Source organism: Arachis hypogaea, chromosome 11, assembly GCF_003086295.3.
Source record: "Arachis hypogaea cultivar Tifrunner chromosome 11, arahy.Tifrunner.gnm2.J5K5, whole genome shotgun sequence".
Lineage (NCBI taxonomy): Eukaryota > Viridiplantae > Streptophyta > Magnoliopsida > Fabales > Fabaceae > Arachis > Arachis hypogaea.
The window spans coordinates 143,070,435-143,093,334 of NC_092046.1; the positions used below are offsets into that span (position 1 = coordinate 143,070,435).

At 35.8% G+C, this 22,900-nt stretch overlaps 2 protein-coding genes and 1 long non-coding RNA gene across 5 annotated transcripts; 1 reads left to right on the forward strand and 2 right to left on the reverse strand.

The window, feature by feature from the left end:
- Window positions 1-4,907: 4,907 nt before the first annotated feature.
- On the reverse strand, window positions 4,908-5,725 carry LOC140176429 (uncharacterized). The gene is made up of 2 exons (XR_011867959.1): window positions 5,437-5,725; window positions 4,908-5,309 (listed from the first exon to the last, which is right to left on the reverse strand). It is a non-coding gene; the product is annotated as an uncharacterized lncRNA (long non-coding RNA).
- A 68-nt stretch (window positions 5,726-5,793) lies between these two features.
- On the forward strand, window positions 5,794-6,293 carry LOC112723189 (peroxidase 40-like). The gene is made up of 2 exons (XM_025774451.3): window positions 5,794-5,809; window positions 5,887-6,293. The coding sequence occupies exons 1-2, from the start codon at window positions 5,794-5,796 to the stop codon at window positions 6,291-6,293; spliced, it is 423 nt and encodes a 140-aa protein (XP_025630236.2).
- Window positions 6,294-7,031: 738 nt separating this feature from the next.
- Window positions 7,032-16,909, reverse strand: LOC112723187 (flowering time control protein FCA). Of its 3 annotated transcripts, none has more exons than XM_072207599.1 (19): window positions 16,320-16,909; window positions 15,422-15,492; window positions 15,085-15,163; window positions 13,313-13,395; window positions 13,173-13,224; window positions 12,392-12,459; window positions 12,018-12,084; window positions 11,757-11,836; window positions 11,615-11,679; window positions 10,708-10,764; window positions 10,420-10,585; window positions 9,681-9,758; window positions 9,010-9,576; window positions 8,496-8,696; window positions 8,211-8,402; window positions 8,100-8,138; window positions 7,885-7,945; window positions 7,758-7,802; window positions 7,032-7,372 (listed from the first exon to the last, which is right to left on the reverse strand). In XM_072207599.1, the coding sequence occupies exons 1-19, from the start codon at window positions 16,552-16,554 to the stop codon at window positions 7,365-7,367; spliced, it is 2,214 nt and encodes a 737-aa protein (XP_072063700.1). In that variant the 5' UTR covers window positions 16,555-16,909; the 3' UTR covers window positions 7,032-7,364. The 3 variants fall into 3 exon arrangements, with proteins under 3 accessions (XP_072063700.1, XP_072063699.1, XP_072063701.1); XM_072207598.1 differs by having other exon boundaries at window positions 13,313-13,410; window positions 16,320-16,904; XM_072207600.1 differs by lacking the exon at window positions 7,758-7,802 and having other exon boundaries at window positions 7,886-7,945.
- Between the last annotated feature and the right edge of the window lie 5,991 nt (window positions 16,910-22,900).

Sequence of the window (22,900 nt, forward strand, 5' to 3'; positions counted from 1 at the left end):
AACTTTACACAAAACATTCTCAACCTCTATTTTCACAAAAGTTACACTTTTCTAACAAACTACTTCAACCATATACAGCCCAAATCACACCAATTACACCTCAATTCTTCATTCTCATATCAAGACATTCCTTCCACAAAATCATTAATACTAACACCAACAATTTCACTCATTACAACCTTATTCCTCAACTCACCAACAATACTAATTCATACGTCATGAATATCATCACAACATAAATCAACTTCATTATTACAACATCAATCAACTTCATTCAATACTCCATATAATTCAACACACGTCACAATTAACCAAAACCATCAAATATGCACCAATATATAATTCATCTTATCAAGTCATCTAGCCTAAGTTTTTACGTTACATTATATTTTAATTATAATAAATCGAAATCATACCTTGGTCGATTCCTCCTAATGCACGGAACACCTCAAGTATTCACCGTTAACAAATATCCACAGTCCGAAGTTCAAGCTCAAGCTCCCAACTTTGCCAATTAGCCTCCAATAACACCAAATTATTTCCAAGTACATAATTCAATCTAAATTTTTATACGACAATACTAGAATTAACTTAGGGTTCACAAATTCAGTAATTTGACAAGGGTTAGAATTTTTTATCATTATTTACGAGTCAATTGGGCAAAGCCCAACACTATCTACGAGTTAATTTGACCCTAAAACACCAAAATCATATAAATTCAACATAATTTCACATTGAATTTTCGAAATTGGAGGAGGAAATTCGAAACTGAAAATGTAATCTCCTGACCAAATTGATTATTGGGCTTTGTAAAGAATTTCGAGACGAACACAGCTCGTCAATCGGAGTTTCGGATCAAAAGTTATGTTGAATTGAAGATTTGGTGAGAGTTTAGGTTTCACATGCATTCTCCCCCCCCCCCCTTTTCCCATATGTGCAGCGTGTTTTCATTATTGAGGGGAAGAGAGGAGCTGATGCTCATATATATATCAAGGAGTTGGGTTGTGCCTTGGGCTCGTTATGGGCTCGATTCACTCGATTCGGTCCGTTTGGCCTAATTTTGGGTCAAATTTTTTAAAATTAATGTCAAAATTCTTATTTTAATTAGCTATATTTCATTAAATTATAAAATTAAATTTTTCTAATTTTTTTTATTAATAATTAATTTATTAGCTAATTATTTACTAATTTTACGAATTTTACACACACTCCAGAATTTTTGACAACTATTAAATCTCATGGACTTCTAAATCATGAGCTTTGCTTTAAGTATGGGTGTCCTGTGATACTTATTAGAAATATTGATCATTTAGTAGGGCTTTGTAATGATACTAGATTAGTTATCACCAGGTTTGGTAATAAAGTTATCGAAGCAGAAATCTTATCAGGATCTAACATTGGTGAAAAGGTTTTCATACCTAAGATGACATTAACTCCTTCGAATACAAAACTACCATTTAAGTTTTAACAAAGGCAATTTCCTTTGATACTCTCATATGCCATGACTATAAATAAAAGTCAGGGACAGTCATTGGATTATGTTGGACTACTTAAACAGCAATTTTTCGCACATGACCAACTTTATGTTACAACCTCAAAAGTTATTAACAACTATGAATTAAAGATTGTTATTTTTTATGACGATTCAAACAATTACACTGAAATCAACAATATCGTTTATCATAAAATTTTCAGAAATATTTGATTTCGAGATACTGTGTCACACACAATTCATAAAGATCATATTCCCAATTCTTTTAAATTCTTTCTTTAATTATTTCTCACTTATTTATGTCTCAAGAATTTGTTTTTAAAATTTGACCAACCTTTAATTTTAACGTTGTATCTATATATTGCACACATTATTAATTTGCAAACTCATTTGATATTTTTTAATTTATTGCAGCACAACTATCAACTTATGATATGGAAAATGCGCAGATTTACTGTAACAACTAATCTTCCTTCTCTTTTCATGTATTGATATTAAATAAGCATGTTTAATTAATATATGATTTAACATTATTAGTTACATCATTGTTATCATATTTTTCAAATCAATAAATGTATATGACAAATATATCATTATCAAACTTTTATGTATTCATCTAAGGTTGTCAAATTCGCGAGTCTAAGTAAACTCGTGGAGATGACCTAGACTCGACTCACGAGTTAACTCGTAGACTCGTACAAGTTCACCTGTTATGAAGTTATATATATATATATATATATATATATATATATATATATATATAATGTATATTTACTCAATTCTAATCCTTCAAAATTAATAATATCAATCTTAAAGCATATAATAAATTAAAATAGTAGCACATATTATAACAAATACTTTAAAATACACATTCAAATCATCTACAATTATTTTTATACAAATACAATATAGAACAGATAAAATTAAAAATTCTAAATCTGCAATACTAAATCTTTAATTGAACATTGAACAATATCAAATAATAAAATTAGAAACCCAAAAATTAATCAAATTTTAAATAATACTAACACTGTAATTTACCAAAGCTGCATACTGAAAGTAAAAAAATTATAAATATTTAACTCTACATAACTAAAATAATAAACATTTAACAATTCAACATTCAATATAACTTCAACAATCTGTTTACGACATATAATTAATTCTAATCAAAATAATTAATTACTAACAGTCATGAATGGATGAACCATCTGGCCATCTAACATAAATGATAAGCAATAGGCTAAAATTAGAAGCAATAAAATTTAAAAAGAAAAAAAAAACCTAAATCAAGAAGCAAAGGCTCAATAGAAGGGGCAAAGACATATAAAAAATAGAGGATGCAGAAGCAAAGAAGGGGCAAAGTCCCAGCAACAGCAGATCAATGACAAGGGTGCACCAGACAGTGGTGGTGAGGGTGCAGTAGCAGCACGAAATGACGGCGACAAAGAGTCATGGACTTTACGACGGCGCGAACCAGAGCAGAGATAGAACTGTAGGAGAAGTAGTCGAACTCGTGAACGGTGATAGCACGATAGAGTTGCGATAGTGGAGATGTGAAGAAATACAGAGCAGATCGAGTGCACACAGGAGTAAAATTCACAAAGACAATGGCGCAAATCAGAGTAGAGGTAGCAGACGCAGGCGAACAACGGCAGCTCGACGGGGAACGGCCACTGCGGCAAAATATGGAAAAAGTGAGACTTGACAGAAACGACGCAGATGAGTGAGTTGTGAGTGAGTTTTCTTTCATTCTTTGGGAGTGTTATCATAATCCTAATAGAAAAAATGTTTTTTTTATTTCAAAATGACGTTTTCTTTGAGTAAAAAAAAAAAAAAAAACACAAACTTACTAACTCAGTCCTAAACTCGCGAGTTTGACCGAGTCTAGCCGAATTTACTCAAGATCGAATCTATACCCGAATCAATTTAATTCCATATCTAAACTTGTAAATTCGTACAAATTTACGAATTAACTCACGAATTTGACAACAATATATTCATCTCTTATTATTGTTATTAATTTTACAAATTCAATTATCCATCCGCACATATGCACCAACCTCTTGCTAGTTATAAGATAAGTTTCAAAATAGGTGGAAAACAAGAAAATGTTAAATTTCTTTATTCCTTACTTGCTCTACAAGTTTAGGAATATGTCGGACAAAGGCACATTGTGTGTAAAATGTGGCGCCCAACATGTAAACTTCTAGATGGAAAACACTTCAACTTTCCAAGCTTATTCATATTCACTTTATATAATCATAATTATGATTGAGAAATAAAAAATGTTACATACGTACATAAAAAAATTAATTATTAAATTAATTATAACATATTTATATATAAATAATTAATTTTTAGTGTAGATATAGCATAATTATTTTAAAATATCACACCTAACCGTTCATAGGTAAGTGATTAGCCAAAAATAAAGGTATATGGATAACTCTGAATCCTTAGAGTATGGCGGTGGCAACTGGCAACCAGCCATTGGGCACTCCAAGATTTTAGTTTTTCTAATTAGAAAGCCAAAGTCGTTGTGTTGTGGTTATAAATTACAAATTCTTTAAAGCGTATCAAAAGTGATTGACTGTCAAATTGTTACATAGAGGGAATAGAGGGAATTAATATTGTTATTTTATCATTTGAATCTTTTAAATTTTTATTTTAAAAGATAAAGTATTATCTTTTATTATTGATTTTTTTATATTTTTTTATCCTATTTATAAAATAAATAATAAAAAATCACACTTTACCATTTGAAATAAAATTTAAAATTTAAAAAATCTAAATACATTATTCTAAAACTGAAATATCCGTAAATTATCATGGAAATTGGATAGAGTTTAGAAAATCAAACACTGGCATAAAATGGATGAGGGGTGGGTTGGTAAAACTCAATGTTGAATGGATTCCACTAGAGTTGGGCTGGTACCACTGGATCAAGATTTATGTCATTTTGGGCCTCACATTATCTCCTATCTTTCTTTACTCATTTTAAAGTAGCCCATGAATCAACTTCTGACCAGTATTAATTCGCATGATCCTTCAAAAGACATCCATGTGAAATTCTTACTCAGCATGATGGATCAACGTCATGATCTGTTGGCGGCATGTGTAATTGTAACTAATTTGGTTTTCCAGTAAAACATTATTTTTATTCAAAAACCTTTACTCATATAACATTTTCCCCTTTATTTTGAAAGTTTGACAAAGATGTCTTTATATAAAGATGATAACTGAAACCTATTAAATAATTTGACTAAATTATTTAATAAAAGATAGTAACCTATTTTGAAACATGATATGGGATACGCTTAGTGTGTGAAAGATGAAAATGAATTTTGAATGCAAAACGAATTGTAGGGTATGCACATGGCATTAGGTAATCATAGTGATACAGATTCAGATACATTACTAACCACTCTTTATTATTGACTGTGTCTTCCATCTATTTCATCACCTTTACTCCTCAATATATATATATATAGAAGAGCATGCAGTGTTAAGCATGCAAATCCATTAGTGCTACCTTAACAGTGAGATATACAATAATGGGCATGCAGTTAGTATTGTTGTGCTTAATGTTGATGAAGGCGAGTTCAACAAGTGCAAATGGTGATGGTGATGGTGATAGTGGGTGTCCATTAGGGAGTGACACATACCAATATAGTTGCCCGGAAGCAGAAGCAATAATCTTCTCATGGGTGGAACAAGCTATATCTCAAGACTCCAGAATGGCAGCCTCGTTACTTAGGCTGCATTTCCATGATTGCTTTGTCAATGCAAGACATTCTTTAGTTTCTTTTTTTCACTGCACAAATTAATTACTTCCATCAAATGTTTATAATAACAATAATAATTGTTTCCAGGGATGTGATGCTTCGGTTCTGTTAGATGACAGAGATGATTTTGTGGGTGAGAAGAGTGCAGCTCCAAACCTGAATTCGTTAAGAGGCTTTGAAGTGATCGACGCAATCAAATCAGAGCTAGAATTAGTGTGTCCTGAAACTGTCTCTTGTGCTGATATATTGGCAACTGTTGCTCGAGATTCTGTCGTTCTGGTTCGTCCTTGTTGCTTTGGTTATCCATTACTTACATTTTCGTTTTCGTTTTCATTCCACTAATGAATTTGTTAAGCTACACAGTCAGGAGGTCCAGCTTGGGAAGTGAAAATGGGAAGAAAAGATAGCATAAGTGCAAGCAAGGAAGCAGCAAATAATAACATCCCAGCTCCAAATTCAACGGTTGATGACCTCTTGACTAAGTTCCAGAATGTCGGACTTAATCTTCAAGACATGGTGGCCTTATCAGGTTAATCAATCATCTCTTGAATTCTTGCATTTGTTGACAAACAAAAACAAAGTGTAAATTCTATGTGATTATTTCAGGTGCTCATACAATTGGAAAAGCGCGATGCTCGACATTTAGCAGTCGCCTACAGAGTAGCAGTGACTCATCAGATGTTAATATGCAATTCATCGAGTCGTTGCAACAGCTGTGTTCAGGAGAAGATAACACCAACAAAGTTGCACACCTTGACCTCGCTACACCAGCTACATTTGACAGCCAGTACTACGTTAATCTACTTTCTGGGGAGGGGCTACTGCCGTCAGACCAAGCCCTCGTCAATGGGAATGATCATACACGACAAATTGTGGAAACCTATGTCGAGGATCCATCTGCTTTTTTTGACGACTTCAGATATTCAATGGTGAAGATGGGAAGTTTGGGTTCGAATACTCAAATTGATGGCCAGATTCGAAGGGACTGCCGAACTATTAACTTACCTAATTAATCCTTTTTATAATATGGAATCAAATTATAGTTGGCATCGACATACCTTATTGCTTAGTCTTATATACTTGGAACTTGCTAGTTATTACCATTATAAGATTTATCAAACCCATAAAGCAGCGTCTTAAAGCTCTAGTTTCCCTTTGCAGTTGGGAGTATACGAATATTTATAGACGTAGTCGTCTTTCAACATTTAAATTGAGTGAGTCTAAAATACTACTTGGACCAATAAGATTCTCCAACAGAACATCAAGAAGCTTCTTGCTAAATCCGAAAAATAGAAAACTTCAATCGCACTTAAGACTTCCGTAAACGGAACACATTTCATGTGTTGAGATTTCCCGACGGGGAAAAAACGAACGGATATCGTAACGACATCGCAAACTACCATTATCGGTTGACACAGAATCGTACTATGTAGAACTACTAAAATAAGGGCGCAACATAAAACAATCCGTCTATCCCCACCACAAACAAAATGAAGCGCTATCTCATTCACCTATCCAGCATCAACTTTGCATGGAAGAAGAGAAAAAGATAAATTTAAGAACCAATTTTATATGTAACTTGACTAATGATTTTTAATATTGTTTCACACATTTTTTTTAAAATAATTTTATCATACTCAACTAATCCGAGTATTATCTTAACTCATACGAAGCAGGTGTCATGCTTCGCTACTATATGAAACGACAGTACCGATACCTAAGAAATTTCATCTACGATGTTCCTGCAATTATTTTTGTGTTAAAAATTTATAATTTATAATTAAATCGAAGCTTATGTTACACAAGACGTAAGACGCTCTCTGGTAGGGCGTTTTGGATATTGGTATAGGTATGACCCCACGGCCCTTGGTGTTGGGCCTGAGCTGCTAATATTATATTAGATAAATAAACCCCAACAAGGGCCAAAATAACTCATGAATGACAATAAACGGGGTTACATGCCATTTTGAAGTAGAATGAAGGTGACAGTGCCCTACCTTTGAGCGATTAGAGATTCTCTTTTTACAGCCATTGAAAGGCTGAAACATCTCCATCTGCTGCCTCAAAGCTCAAAAAATCCAAGTTCAAACTCCTGCGGGTGCAAATAGAATAGAAAGATATGTCAGCACTGGAAGTGAAAAGAGTAATAAGAATGCTTGAACAAATATCTTCAGCATTCTTAACCAACAAAATTGACAAGTTACCTCCTTTCAAGTCCCAACCCAAACTCAGAGAAACAACGGAAATCGAAAAGATACTACAATTGAAAAACTGTGGCGTTCACTAACTACCCTTCTAGCGAAACTATCCCATAAAGAATTCCCCACCGACATCAAGGTAAAATAGCAAGGTGATGGCAACATTAGTCCATCCTATTTTTTAATTGAAATTCATGTGGTTTGTGTGTGCATATGCATGTGCACACGTGTGGATGCACATTTGGGGCAGGGTAGAGAAGTGGGTGCAAGGATTGGAACCTGCAGGCTTATTTTTCCACATCCACTCTTGAGAAGTTTGGATACCATGGAATTGATTCATGAAATAACATTAGACTGAAGGACATAATAACACAAATGAAAGATGTGAAGTGTAAACCTCGGAATACCTGAGAGTAGCGTCCAGCATCAACAGCAGAAATTCCAGATGCCTGTATCTGTTTATAATCCTGAATAGAAGCAGTAGTTCCAATTAATACAACAAAAAGGAGCTACCAAAATAATGACAACATAAAGTGCCAGAGGCTCCATGGACTGATTATGAAGAACATCGGGAATCATCTCTCTAGCGATTTAACCAAGTGTTGGCAAGAATAGTTTTACCTGAATACCTTGGTGACCTGTAACTCCGTATGCCTGGAACTAGAATTGCAAAATGCAAAGTCAGCAACATAAAATCTTTTTACAATGCAAGAATATCATAGATATGCTTACCACTGGGGGCTGCTGCATTTGTTGATGGTGGAGAACCCGGCCTTGATTACCTTGAGGCTGAACCTGTTGGACTTGAGGAAGTTGCTGAGCAGATATTACTGAAGGCTGTGACTGAGACTGAGACTGCTGAATAGACATCATTTGCTGTTGCTTTTGCTGTTCATATAATGTCAACTCCTCTGGTTTCTCCCACTATAGGTTCATTACAGTTAACAATAGTTACTCAACTACTCAAGTGAATTATAAGTCAGGGAAGATAATGACAAATAAAAAACAAATTCTTACCCTACTTTCACCAGTGACACTATTGTAGTAATACTTGAAACCCTCTGGAGATAAATGCTCTGTCCAATTACATTTCACAATAGCTGTGTTTGGGCTTACCACTGGGACAGCAGCAGAAGCAGAAGCAGAAGCAGATGCAGATGAAGGAATTTCTGCAGCAGTGCTGACCATGGTCTGCGGTATGGTCCCAGCCCATTGAGACTACAGGTAGAAAGCATTAGCAGAGGAATGTTACTGCGAAGCTTCCTCAAAGAATTATAAATGATGCATCCCACGAACACTACTATACACTATAACCATATGTCAACTCTAATAATACCATCGATGGAAGAACTGCAACTATCAAAAGCTTTGAAGTAAAACTGATTCAAAACAATTTCCACACGTCCACATTCTACTTAATAAAAATCAAGCAGAAACACTAATCCGCAAAACGTGAAACCTAATCCAAAGTGAGAAATTGAAAAACTAGAATCTAAAAAGGCTAAGCCAAGCAGATTTTAACCAAGAATACCTGATTTTTAGTAGCTTCTGAATTTTGCTGCAATGTATTAGCCTGACTAGATGGTTGTATCATCTGTAGTTGTTGTTGGAGCTGGGAGAAGGCCTGCTGGGAGGAATGAAAGCTTGCTTGTAAAGTCTGAGTTTGCTGTGACAGCATCTGAGCTAACTGAGAGGGGGATTGCTGAAGAGGTTGAACTGTCTGCTGCTGCCCAGTGGGAACTTGCTGTTTATTTGAAGTAGCCAAAGTTGTACCAGATTTTCCGCTGGTATCAAGAGGTGCCTGGGGAAATGCAGTAGCCAAAGAACTCGGCTGAGCTTGGGGTTGTGAAGTTGGGAACTGCCCACTCATGCTATGTATCTGCTGTGAAGGTAGAGAACCAGCAGGGAGTGGAAGTTGTGGCTGGCCAGGATGCCGTACAGATGAAGGTGGTGGAGTTTGTAAGTAGGGTGTTGGACCTTGCGGGTACGACTGGTGGGAAGGAGGCAACTCCTGAGAAGATTGTGTCGGTTTGTGCAATGGTGCTATTTGTTGTTGCTGGTTGGCTGGTGGAATTTGTGGCATAGGCTGGTTGAAATTCTGACAGTGACATTAATGTATTATTCTCTTTTATTTTAGGGTAGCAAACAAGCAGTAAACCCCAATTATTAATTCATGTCAAACTGCTGATTATTTAATTATACCTGTTGTGAAAATGGTGGAAAATTTTGCACTTGGAAACGGTCATCTATTGGACCTCCCATGCCAGTCATAGGACCACCCTGCATTTCATTTTAGTATAAACAATAGATGTTGTGACCAACCAGATCATTGAAAAAAAATAAACAAATGATGGAGGAAGAAGGGTAAAAGGTTTAGAGAAAAGATCACACAACCAGCAACTAATACATCTTTTTCTATAATAGATCTAGGAAGGATGATTGGCCAATAACATATAGCAACGAAGTTCTAGTTTAGTACAAACAGATTTCATGTTTCCATCAACTCCCGCCATTTTCATCATAAACTAAATACCTATACCAATTAACAGTTAACATTTCCATTTGTCCCATTTAATCGAAATACAAGCACAACTTTGGGTTTTTTTTTTTTTTTGAAGTACAATAAAAGACAGCATTTTCAACAGTATTAATAAATTCTATGATCCCCTCCCTTTTCCCCATAGCCCTGCCAACACTATGCTACGTGATTAAAAGGAGGATGACTTATGTCAATAGATACATACAAAATTTTGCAGTTATAGTTCTACTCATCAAATTAATAGACAACACATTAAATAGGATTGTTCATTCTTGGCATGACCAGACTTCACAGAATCCAGAACAAATTCAATACTAACATAAACAGTAGACGCACCACATTTCAGAAGGGAAAAGTTGTATTTGGGCAAGCATAACTTCATATCTCTTAGTTTATACTTACTGGATTTGTAGGCAATGCCATGTCACCAGACCTTGGAAGCATTGGAGGCCCCACCGCATGAAAACCAGCATTCGGGGATGGGCCCATATTTGGTGCATGCATTGGACGCCAAGCATTAGGAGGAGGCATACGATCACCCATGGGATCAGTAATATTTGATGGAAATCTGCACGATGTTATACAGAATGAAACATTACATCACCGAACCACAAATACATATGTATATATAGACACAGGAGAATGAAGAGATACAAGAAAGAAGTAAAAGGGCATGGATGTACATTATACCTTGGGCCTGGTGCATCAAATCTAGAACCATATCCTGGGCCACCAAGTGCAGGACCCCTGAAATGAGCAAGAAAATTTTCTGTAACAACTTTGAGATATATATAAAGCATTTCAAAGTTTGAATAATATGTAGGACACCAAAAATAGTACATATAGGACAGCCATTTGGGTATCAGCTTATTGATTTATGTCTGTTTCTTTGCAACATGTTAGGTACCAAGCTAATTAAAAATTAGGGACTTAACTGTTATTGAGTGAATTATGGGCTATGGTGGGTATCGTAACTAACTTGCCTAGCTGGAAGGTGAGTGAGAGAGAGCATTCTGTTATGAGGGAAGGAAAAAAGATGAGATGAGATCAGACTTTAGGACTTAGGAGAGAATCAAGTCTCTTGAATACCGGATACTTATGTTATACCCTCTTTTTACTAATAATAAATACTAGGAAATTGGGTGACATCTCACTGATATCACTCCATCTTCCTTGCCCTTCTATTATTGTTTCATTCTTCTACTTAATCTAGATGCCAGGCTCTTACACAACACAGCACACTCATTTATATGTCAGAACTCACGCATCAAGAATATTACCTGATTCAAAATTTCAAATTCAAATACAAAAAATAAACTCCTTTCGTTCACCCATGATTGTAATAGAAAATAAAAACTTGTTGAGTGCATAAAAATGAGGTCCACAATACCTTTCATCAACTTATCAGTTAATAGCAACCTCAAATTTGAACAAAGCTGTAGTTCAGATTGCCAAATACTAAATAGAACATATTACTTCTAGTTTGGGATTGATAAATGATATCAGTAAGCATAATGCAATCACTGGGTCAAGCATGAAAATTGCACAACTTAACAATTTTGTTAAATTTTTGGAGTTAAAATAGACTTCAGCTCACCTAGAATCTCCTTGACGAGGTCTCTTGGGATCAGCAAACCGCACAATTAGAGGTTGATCACAACCCTGTGCAGCAAAGTACAAGAGATTAAAGCAGAAAACTTCCATAAGGAGGACCATTACTAACTTCAAATATTCCTTACTCTCATTGTATAAATCCCATTCAGTGCATTTATAGCTGCCAATGCCATATCCCTATGCGAGTATTTAACAAAACCACATCCTTCAATAAAAAAGATGCAAAATATTATGTAATGGATATTGTCGTCAAACAGAAATACAGATAACGAGACATGGACGACAAAACCAGAATAAATGTTAGCATGGCCCAAAGAATGAAGTAAAAGGTTAATCCGGCATCCTACAGTTCCTAGCTATATCTCCGAACAGATAAAAAAACATACCACGGCTTTGCTTTTTCTCATCACGCATGAGATAAACATCTTCAACCCGCCCATATTTTGAGAAAACCTGAAGCAAAGAGGTACATCTATTACTTCCATGCTAAAATTAAAAGAAAGGAAAATACTCCCCCCCACCTAAAAAAAACCACCACATAATTAAAGAAGTATAGTAAACAGAAATTAAATATTAAGAGTGGATTTAATAATTCATTAGACAATTTCTTTATATATTTTTGGATAGAAATAAATCATTGAATAATCCAGGCATCAATTCCCTGGTGCCAAAATTTTCCTTCTGAATACCAAACCGTTTTTTCACTGAAAATATTTCTATAATAACATCTAGTGTGAAGCTTAATCAGTAAGCCACATACTTCCTCAACTTCCTTCACTGTAGCTTGTTTGTTCAGAGATCCCACAAATAATTTGTACTCAACTGCACCTATCATAAATTGTTTGCAGCAACATGAAGAAGTCAGCAAAGAAAGTTCGATGACCCTGAGTACTAATGCTTTAATAAATACAACAAAAGATCACCCAGCCATAAAAGTCTCCCCCCACCTTTTTCCCTCATCTACTAAGATATTGCTCAAACTGAAAACTAAAGTTCACTAGGGTTCAAATAACTTTTTGAGGGGAATATTAAGCTAATACTGCAATAGACAGAAGGCTTGAAGCATGGAAAGTTAAATAAGAAGAACTAACAAAAAAATGTAATAAACATGTTTTTCAACCTTTTACCATATAAAAAAAAAAAAGAAAAGCTAATGATTGTAACATCAATGATCAACCTTTTATGTTCTTTCATAATAAATATGTTTCAATCATTAGAACCCCTCACATGAAAATTAACAGGGTTTTTTGATAGCTATAGAGACATTTTAATTTGTAAAAGCAGCAGGAAACTACATGTTCAACTTATAACCTATGGGTAGTTATTATCTAATCTTTCTGTATAGTCCCTCATCAAAATAACTGTCTCACATTTTAGATTCATTCAAAAATTAATATATTTGGACAATCCCTGCCTAGATATATTAATTTTCAATGAACCTAAAAAGTAAAAGAGACACATATTTTGAGGAGGAGAGAGTAATGTACATATGGATTTAAAAATTTTCAAATATATCAATTTGAAGAAAGAGAGATAGCTACCAAGCCGTTCCCGCTCCCCGTCAGCATAGCGTACTTGGATAGGACCAACACCCTAATTGGCAATACAAGTGTCAGAAAACTATTAACCATAAATTTCCCTCAATGTTCAGTATTTAGGATTCAAAAGCACTACAACTCACTCCAGGAAGGGTATGCTGATTGTGTAATGCTCTAATTGCCTGATCAGCTTCTTCTGAGGTAGCATATTTTATGAAACAACAACCTGCACAACAAAAATCTTTTATGGCAGTTATATTAAAATTATAACCCAAACCCACCTTTTCATCACAACAGATATCAAATATAAATCCACAACCACCAAAGAACTCATTTGCCACCAAAGGTTAACAGTAACTACAAAATGTTTTGATAGATAGAAAGTTGGGAAAAAAAAGTTCTGTCCATGCTTATTAATTACTGAACAAATGAGATCAACGTCTTATTGTGCACATTGTAACAACTATATGGGAAAGGACAATAGATTAAATAAAATTTAAGAGCATAATGAGCAATTGAAATTATAAAAAAAAAACAATTAACACAGGATTTTCAATGGACCATGTTGACAAGTTCCCATAGGTCAAGAGACCAAAAATCCTAAACAATGAATACTAACACATAATCAGGCAACTGGCAATTATCACCAGTAGACTATATCATAAGCAGTATCTAATTTTAGCTGAGCAAATAAAATTCTATTCCATATCTCTTATAAGAAGCTGACGTCACATATTATGCAGATTTATACTTTCTCAAGGCAGAGAGAGAAACTTCGCTTGAGAAGACATTAACTAAAGCAACTACACCAGATAGATCCACAGAACAGAAATCCTTGTACTAATATATTCACAATCGACTGGTTCAAAACATGAGTATGTGCGCTGAATACACACTCATGCCTAGTAATTTACTTAGTATAAAAACTGAACTGCTCTAATAAATGAAGCAAAATGGTGAATCCAACCTTAGCACAAATAAGGGAAGGCAGAAGCATAAATGACTTATACCAGTTGGAAATACCAACTCCACAAATACATGTATGTGGACATCACTATCTTTATCCCAAACCAGGACACATAAGCAATCACAGGCTTCCAAAATTAATTTGGAAGGGGTGGCATAATTATACGTAATCGCATGCCTAGCATCACGACGAAGCAAATTAAATGTTCCAAAAGATAATGATAATTCTAAATCCACACCATCACGAAACGTTAAAGTAAATCCATCACATAAGCGCAACAATAAAACTGAATCCACTCGCCTACGCTTTACATAACAAGCTGCAAATGAACATCCATCAGTCACATCACCAACCGGTCTGGCATTCATAAGGGAACTAATGAAGTGTACCACCCATATTTTGTCAACCCAACTTCAGACCCATGCAATTTATTGAATTAAAACAGATATATGACATGCCAAGCCATTCAATAAGCTATTATGTTCACCAAAACATGAAAAACATGAAACCACTAGAAATACATTGTGATTCACACCATTCAATTGTAACAATCCCAATGTTTTTCTCTGTTCCCTTTGTACAAAAACTGCCTTCTAAATTCTTGACACAAACAACCCTACAACTATGGCATCCGAAACTCCCACTACAATTAGTTGTTGGGTAATGCCCCCACTGCTGCAGCTACAATTGCAAGAGCAGGATCTTTTGGTCCTCCAAGATCCCATCTGCTATACAAAGAGCAGCTTACAGGTTTACACGTCTTGCCTCCTTCTGGTATGACAGGACGAGGAACAAAAAAGGTGGAACCAAAACCAACAAGCCTGAACTTGTTGCAAAAACAAACTGAGATGATGATGAGCTCATTTTTCCTCCCATCAGCCTCTCAAAGGACCTGAAATAAGATGCATATAAATCACAACAGTCTCGGCATATTAAAATTATAAATACCTTGATGCTGCCCAGTTTTTTTATCCTTGATCAGCGCAACCTCAATCACATTCCCATGTTCCTCAAACAAAGGTCGAATCTAACATCATGATCGTGACAAGGAAATAATTAGTCATCAAATACTAGACTAGTTTAATATCTTTCAATGTTGTGAAAAGCATTAAATCATTAGACAATAACAACAAAGCCTTGTCCCACAAGGCGAGATTGGCTATATAGATTAAACGATGTCATAACGTCTTGTAAGGCATCATGTTTGTAGCAAGTGCATTTATGTTTAGATCTCTCTTGACAATTTAACAATATAATAACAATAAACACGGTTAGTATATCTTACATCTTCTTCAGTGGCTGTTCGGGGCACAGATCCAACAAATAGTTTGGCAAAGTTTCCACCATCAAAACGATCTAAAAAGGACAAATGTTTCAATCATTTCATTTATAGGATAGCAAGTGCCATAAGTCATGCTGGGCTTACATGGAAAACATTAGGGTAGAAAAAGCATGGGTGAAATTAAATTAATAGAGCAAAAACTGAAACAACTAATGTTGCAGGACATATAAAACTACAATCAAGCCTTCTCCAACTAACCATGGCTATAAAATAACAGAATAAGTGGACGCCTATATATTCTGGAGCTCTGGTAGGAACCGAATTATAACAGTACTTTAAGCAAGTAAAAAACGTAAGCTAATACCAGCATTATAAAATAGAGAAAGTCTAGAGAGCCAGCAACTTTTGTGTTTTGTGGCCAGCACTTAACCATCAAAAGAAAAGTGAGTAATCTCTCAACATTGGATGTAATCTCACACCATTAAAAATACTATTGATGGCCAATTGATGGTTACAAAACACAAAAATTGCTGGTCCCCTAGCACTCCTCTATAAAATATATATCCGAATTGCAGGTTTTCAATTATGAATTTATGATTCAGGTAATCAGGTGCGGTTGTGTTGTGATCACTGCAATTTACAACAATATAATTATGCACACGATTCCCGGGTAAACTGACAATCACAACCGCAATTGCCACTACGTACAGCAACTTTAAATTCTTAATAACAATATTCAATACAGCTTTAAACTCTTAAAAAACGTATCCCAACTCCAAAGCTCAAGAAGCCTCATGCCAACGCCACCCAGCTCAATCAATTGCGATTAAACCAAACCACGCAAAATTACATTATGCCAACAAACGGAAAACGAAGAGCTCCAATTCAAACTCAGACTCACCTGGCGAAACTCCACGAAACCCTCGCTTGTGACCAGACAGCTGCGGAGGAGGAGCCTGGTAAGTGTTGAACCCGTATTCTCCGTAACCGTCACCACCCATCGGCCCGAACCCTTCGCCGGGGCCGATTGGGTGGAAACCTCCAGGCCCAGCGGGAGAGCGACGTGGCGAGCTGTGGAAGCCGCGGCCTCCAGGGCGGAAGTGCGCGGGGCTCCGACGAGAGTTGTGGTATGTCATGGGAGAATCGGAGAAGCGAGAGTGCGGCCTCGAAGAGTGACGGTGGCCATGAGAATCATCGTTGTTGTTGTTGTTATTGTTTCCATAGCGGTCTCCTCTGTGCCTATCCAGCTTGGCCAACACTAAATTGGAACGAAACCCTAACCCTAGAGAGAGAAAGTTAGAGAGGGAAAGAGAGAGAAAGAGAGAGAAATTTGCGAGAGAGGGAGAGAGCGTGTGTAATTAATCCGTAGTGTTAGAAGCTGTGTGCAACGATTGGGGGAGCTGAGTGAGTTGTGGCACTTTTCTTTTCAGGTTATAGAGCGTAACAAATGTGACAACGACGATCAAAGGAAAATCAGCGACGACTTGACTCGTCTCTGTTTTATGCGAATTGGGCCTTTTATAAGCACTGGGCCCAACCCATGTAACTCTTACTACTACAAACATTTTAGTTTTGACTGTGACTCCTTATCTGCTTGCTTGCCCAACGTTATATCATTTTTCGTTTTAACTACCTGTGGTTTTTTGTTCTTTCTGGACAACACTATCGGATATTCGGATGATGTTGTCTCAAGTCTTCAACTCATGATAACTGACGAACATTGGCTCGTCCGTCCCAACCTAGCTGCGTCTGCTGTATTCTTTTTTTTTTAAGTAAATACCCAAATTAAAATAAACTTGGATTAGTTTACTCGTCTATTAACTAAGTTAATTTAGTGTTAATTAGAATTTTGGGTTAACGTTAAGTAGTTAATTATGTAGATTTACTGTTTACAGTTTATTGGATTAGCTTAGGATAATTACTTAGCTTCATTAATTTTTATAAGTATTTTTAAAAATTTTATTAGTTTTGATTATTAATTTTGTTTATTAAGTTTTAACTTTTACTAACTTTGTCTTTGTTTTAGGATTTTTTTTTTCCTTTTGTTTAAAGATGATGTAGTGTTATTGTGGGTTGTTCATGCTGCTTATATATATAGATTGTTCATGTAGTACCGATGTTAGTTTTTTTATCTCTAAACTTGTTAAATTGTTTAAATTTTACGTCGGACTTATTTTTCTTAGGATAGAGTTTTAGGACAGAAATAAGAAAAGGTTGCCTAGTAGCGCTATCTTGAAATCTTTGTGTTGCTAGAAAATTGCATAGTGATAAAGGGATGCGAACTAGAATGGCTAGGATTTTATGTTTGTTTGAAGGGTAACGTATACTTTTTGTCTTTGAAGTTTGACAAAAATTTCAAAAATACCCCTAAGTTTTATTTTGTTTCAATTTTGTCCCAAAAGTTTTCGATTTGCATCAAATATACCCTGGACAGCTAAATTTTCAAAACAATTAAGATCAATCTAACAATAATACATAAAAATTATGCTTGATTTGTTTGTGTTGAGGGTTGTTCTTATGAAATTGTTGTTGAATTGGTCTTTAATTTTTTGAAAAATTAGCCGTCAGTGGTATATTTGATGCAAATCGAAAACTTTTGGGACAAAATTGAAACAAAATAAAACTTAGGGGTATTTTTGAAACTTTTGTCAAACTTCAGGGACAAAAAATATACTTTACCCTTGTTTGAATGTTTGTTTGTTTTAATATATGCTTACAATTGTTTAAACTGTGAAATTTCTGTGGTGAAGGTTCTTGAATTAAGGGAAAATTTTGCCGAATTTTCGTCAATATTGTTTTTAAACATGTTTCATTTGTGAAAGTTGAAAATTACATTTGGTAGAGGACATTAATTATAGCCGAAACTCTATCGAAATTTTTAAAGAATTCAAAAAATGTGTTGGTTGGTTGCTTTAATATATGCTTGCGATTGTTTAAATTGTGACAATTGAATTTTTTTTTTTTTTTTGAGGTTTCTGAATTAAGAAAAAATTCTGTCGAATTTCTATTAAAATTGTTTACGGACATAATTGGTATATAAAAGTTGAAATTTATATTTGGTGGAGGTCGCTGATTATAGTCGAAACTCTGCCAAAATTTCTAAAAAGAAAATTAATAATTAAGTTTGTTGTTTGTTAAATTCTAGGTTGTTTGTAGCAAAATGATTCTAAGTTATCGCTTGTGAATGCATGACAGGAATAACAAACAACTAGGGGGACAAAACCTGAGTTCTTTGAGAGGGTTTAACTATCTTAATTATTTGTTTCAGGTAGACATGTCCTGTAGAAGTAGTGGCGGAGGTCACCCTCATGGTTAGGGTAGAGGGTGGGGGACTCACCCCCGATGACTACTCAATCACCCTCTACATTTGCTATGCCGGTAACATCACAAGCACATGTTCTAGGGAACCAGTCTTTCATCATGATCTTGAACCCCAATTATTGGGATTCTGCAACTGTTGCTCCACCTCGATCTGAGCCAGAGTCGACTCCTTTACTGCCTCCACCTCCTTAGCAGGTCCCGACATCCACGCCACCTCTTGTGGTCGACCCCGAAGCAATGCCAGCTTCTTCTCATGGATCCCAGCCAGATCCCACATCACAACAGGTCATTAAGATGTTGATTTGGCCTGATGGCATGACTGAGTAAACATTAAACTTCTTTAATTTGTATAACTATTTATATTTCGTTCACTTTTAATGTATATTTTCTACTAAATGTAAATTATCTCATTGTAGGTTTGCACTAAATAATAATATTTGTATACGGGAGTATATAAATGTTATAAAGTTACTTTATGACCATCTTTGACCCAGCTACAAGAAGGTCCTCCTTGAGGTCAGAGAGAGATGATTTGACAAGTGAGAGATAAGTTATTTATTTATGTTAATTACATTTCATTTATGGTATTATAATGTTAGTTTTTAACCATATATTATTTCATTGTGTAGGAAAAATCACGTGGGATGAGGCTCCACAACTAGACAATAAAAAAGATCTTCCACCACCGTATGGCGAATCATCTTCAGTATATGTTAGAGGACGTGCGAATGAGGAGGGACCACCTGACGCAGTGACTTCGACCCAACATTAAGAAGGCCTTGTATTTCTACTGGGAGACAGATAAAGGTTTCAAACGTCGTCAGGCCATGAATAGGACCAACAGGGCGTCAAAGAACACAGGGAGTTCGACAACGATTATGAAGTCAAAGGCCAAAATGATATAACTTCTTTAAATATGCTTAGCTAGTTTTATCTTTGTTTCTTTAATTAATTGGGACTTTTTTAATATGCTTATCCAATATGTGCAGACAAAGTCGTTGGAGCGTCATGTTTCTTTGGCCGAGCTCTTCAAGCAAACCCGCACGCTCAAGGAGAACAATGAGAGATTTGCTGATCAGAGGTCTACAGACTTTTATGTAAGTAATCAACCTTTTATAGTATTTATAATATACTATCGTATCTATAATTATATTGACATTCATATTGAATGTGTTAGGATTTATACACTTACAACTTTGAGGTTGCAACACAGCAATCTCAGTAGACAATGGCAATGCCTCGAGCACATCCATAGTGGATCTTGATGTCATGTGGCACCAGACTGCATCTTAACCATAGAAGAGCATCATCTTTGGAGTGGGGTTATTCTTCACCAGCAACCTGTGCACATCCACCTTCTGGGCTTCCTCCACCTCAGCCAACAGCCCTGCAGATCCGCAGGACATTGATTTGTGTAAGTAGATCTATAGCCTGACATAGAGCCAGCAGGGTCACCAGTTCTATTTGGCTGATGAGAGGTACAACGAGCTCTTCGCACGCATGGGAGAGAGGGATGCTTAGGATACGGAGACAGAGTCCTTTAAACAGGAGCTGGAGCATATATAGCACATGTGAGGGACAGCGGTGCTAAAGGTAGCTTCTTTTTGTATGCATATGAGCTACCTTTTAGCATAAAGATAGCTCCTTTTATGATTATGAAGAAGTTCAAAAGGAGATAGATCATGAGTATTAGAGGAAGGTAACCGATTAATGATATAGGTGGCCGAAAGAAAAGCATCATCCTAATACTATAAAGAAAAAGAAATCGTTGCAAGCATGGCAAGTCCTGTCTCAGTGACATGTCGATGTTTTCTTTTGGCCCTCCCATTCTGTTGATGGGTATATGGGCAGGAAAATCGATGAGTGATGCCATGGTTGAGGAGAAAAGAGGTGAAGACTGAAGAAAGATACTCCCCCCATGGTCTGTTTGAAGGTTTTTGATCTTCAAACCTGTAAACTTTTCTATTTTGGATTTAAATTGAACAAATGCCTAAAACGCTTGAGACTTAATATGTAGTAAATAAATTGAAGTGTAACGAGTATATGCATCAATAAAAGTGATATAATAGCAATACATATAGTTAAAAAAATATACGGTGGCTAAGAAAGAGAAAAAAAGTGGCTGTAAGTGAAGCAAGAACAAGAGCATATGAGGGTCTCTACCAGTCTTTAGGCACGAAGGAAGGAGAAAAATGTATATATAGAATTGCAAAGAGTCGTGAAATAAGAACGAGATACTTGGATCAGGTTAAATGCATAAAGGATAAAAACGGAGAGGTTTTCCCTTAAGATAAGAAGATCAATGAAATGTGAAAAAGCTACTTCTACGAGTTATTTAATGAAGGATAGAGGACTCTTTCGAGTCTTGGTCGATTATGCACGAGGGAAGAAGATCAAAACTTCGACTACTATTAAAGGATTCGAGACTTCGAGGTAAAAGATGCTCTAAAGCGGATGAAAAATGGTAGAGCAGTAGGACCCGATAATATTTCGATTGAAGTTTGGAAGGGCCTTGGAGAGAAAAGCATCAGTTAGTTAACCAAGCTTTTTAATGAGATTTTAAGGTCAAAGAAGATGCCAGATGAGTGAAAAAATAGTACCTTAGTACCTATCTACAAGAATAAGGGGGATATACAGAGTTGCAAAAACTATAGAGGGATCAATCTCATGGGCCATACCATAAAGTTATGGAAAATGGTGATAAAATCGAGGCTGAGACAAGAGACATAAGTAACAGAGAACCAATTTAGTTTTATGCTAGACAGATCCACCACTGAAACTACATACATGTTAAGAAGGATGATGGAGAGGTATCGTAGTAATAAATGGGATCTACATATGGTGTTTATTGATTTGGAAAAAGCGTACGATAGGGTAATAAGGGATGTCTTATGGAAGGTTTTGGAAAGAAAGAGAGTAAGGATCCCATATATTCGTGCAATTAAAGACATGTATGATGGAGTGCAACTAGTATGAAGACTCAAGATGGTATGACAGAAGAATTTTTTATTGGTATATGATTACACCAGGGTTCATCCTTAAGTCCATACCTTTTTACATTAGGCTTGGAAGTACTCACAGAGCATATCCAAGAGTCTGTGTCATGGTGTGTGCTTTTTGTCGATGATATTATCCTTATGAGAGAGTTAAAGGAATACCTAAATAAGAAGTTGGATTTATGGAGAGAAGCTCTAGAAGTGTATGGTCTGTGCATAAGTCACTGTTACATGATCAATAGCCATTATACATTTAGTTTAAGAGTACATTTGTACTCCAAGTTTGCTAGATGATAATTAAGTTAGTTAAACTTAGTTTGTTAAAATTTGTACAGTAGGTTAGTTTGTTAGTTTTTAATTGTAAGCATATATATTGGATAGAACCTGAGTAAGTGGGTTCGTTCTCTCATTTGGAGATGCCAATGCTCATGCTTTTTCTCTCTGAGAACCAACTTCTTCTTCCATCTCTTTCTTCTACTTTCTAGAACTTTCTTCTCGTTCTTTCACTCATTCTTGATTTCTTTAGTTTTCTTCCTCCATTTTTCACTTCTCTTCACATCTAAGCTTACACGTCAGAGATGATGAGAGTTGCTTCACCTCAATTCACGGTTTTTTAACATGGTGCGGTGAGCATGGATCGTGGTGAAGGCTCCGATCACGAGCACTAATGTGAAAGATCTAACAGGTTTAAAGTTTGAATCAAACTTGTGGTTTCTAGCATCCGGATCTTGGAACTTACAAGATCTTTGAGTTGAATCCCTAATTTTCAGAAAGAATGGCCAACCAAACCTCGAATTTTGACATTCAAACACTTGCGAACCTCGTTAATCAGGTTAATCAATTGCAATCGGCAGCAAATCGAGCGAACACAAGTCCGATTATGGATCCAATGAGTCCGTATTTTCTGCATCCTGGTGAGAGTCTAGGAACTCCTTTAATTTCTGTGATTTTAGGTCACAGTAACTATCATGCTTGGGAGAGAGCTATGTGTAGAGCGTTGAGATCTAAAAATAAACTGAAGTTTGTTGATGGAACTTTAGTAAAACCATCAGAGGATGATTCACTGTTTGATGCATGGGATAGATGCAACACATATGTGGTGTCTTGGTTGAATTTGTCTTTAAGTCCAGAGATAGCACACAGTGTAGTGTGGATGGATGTTGCT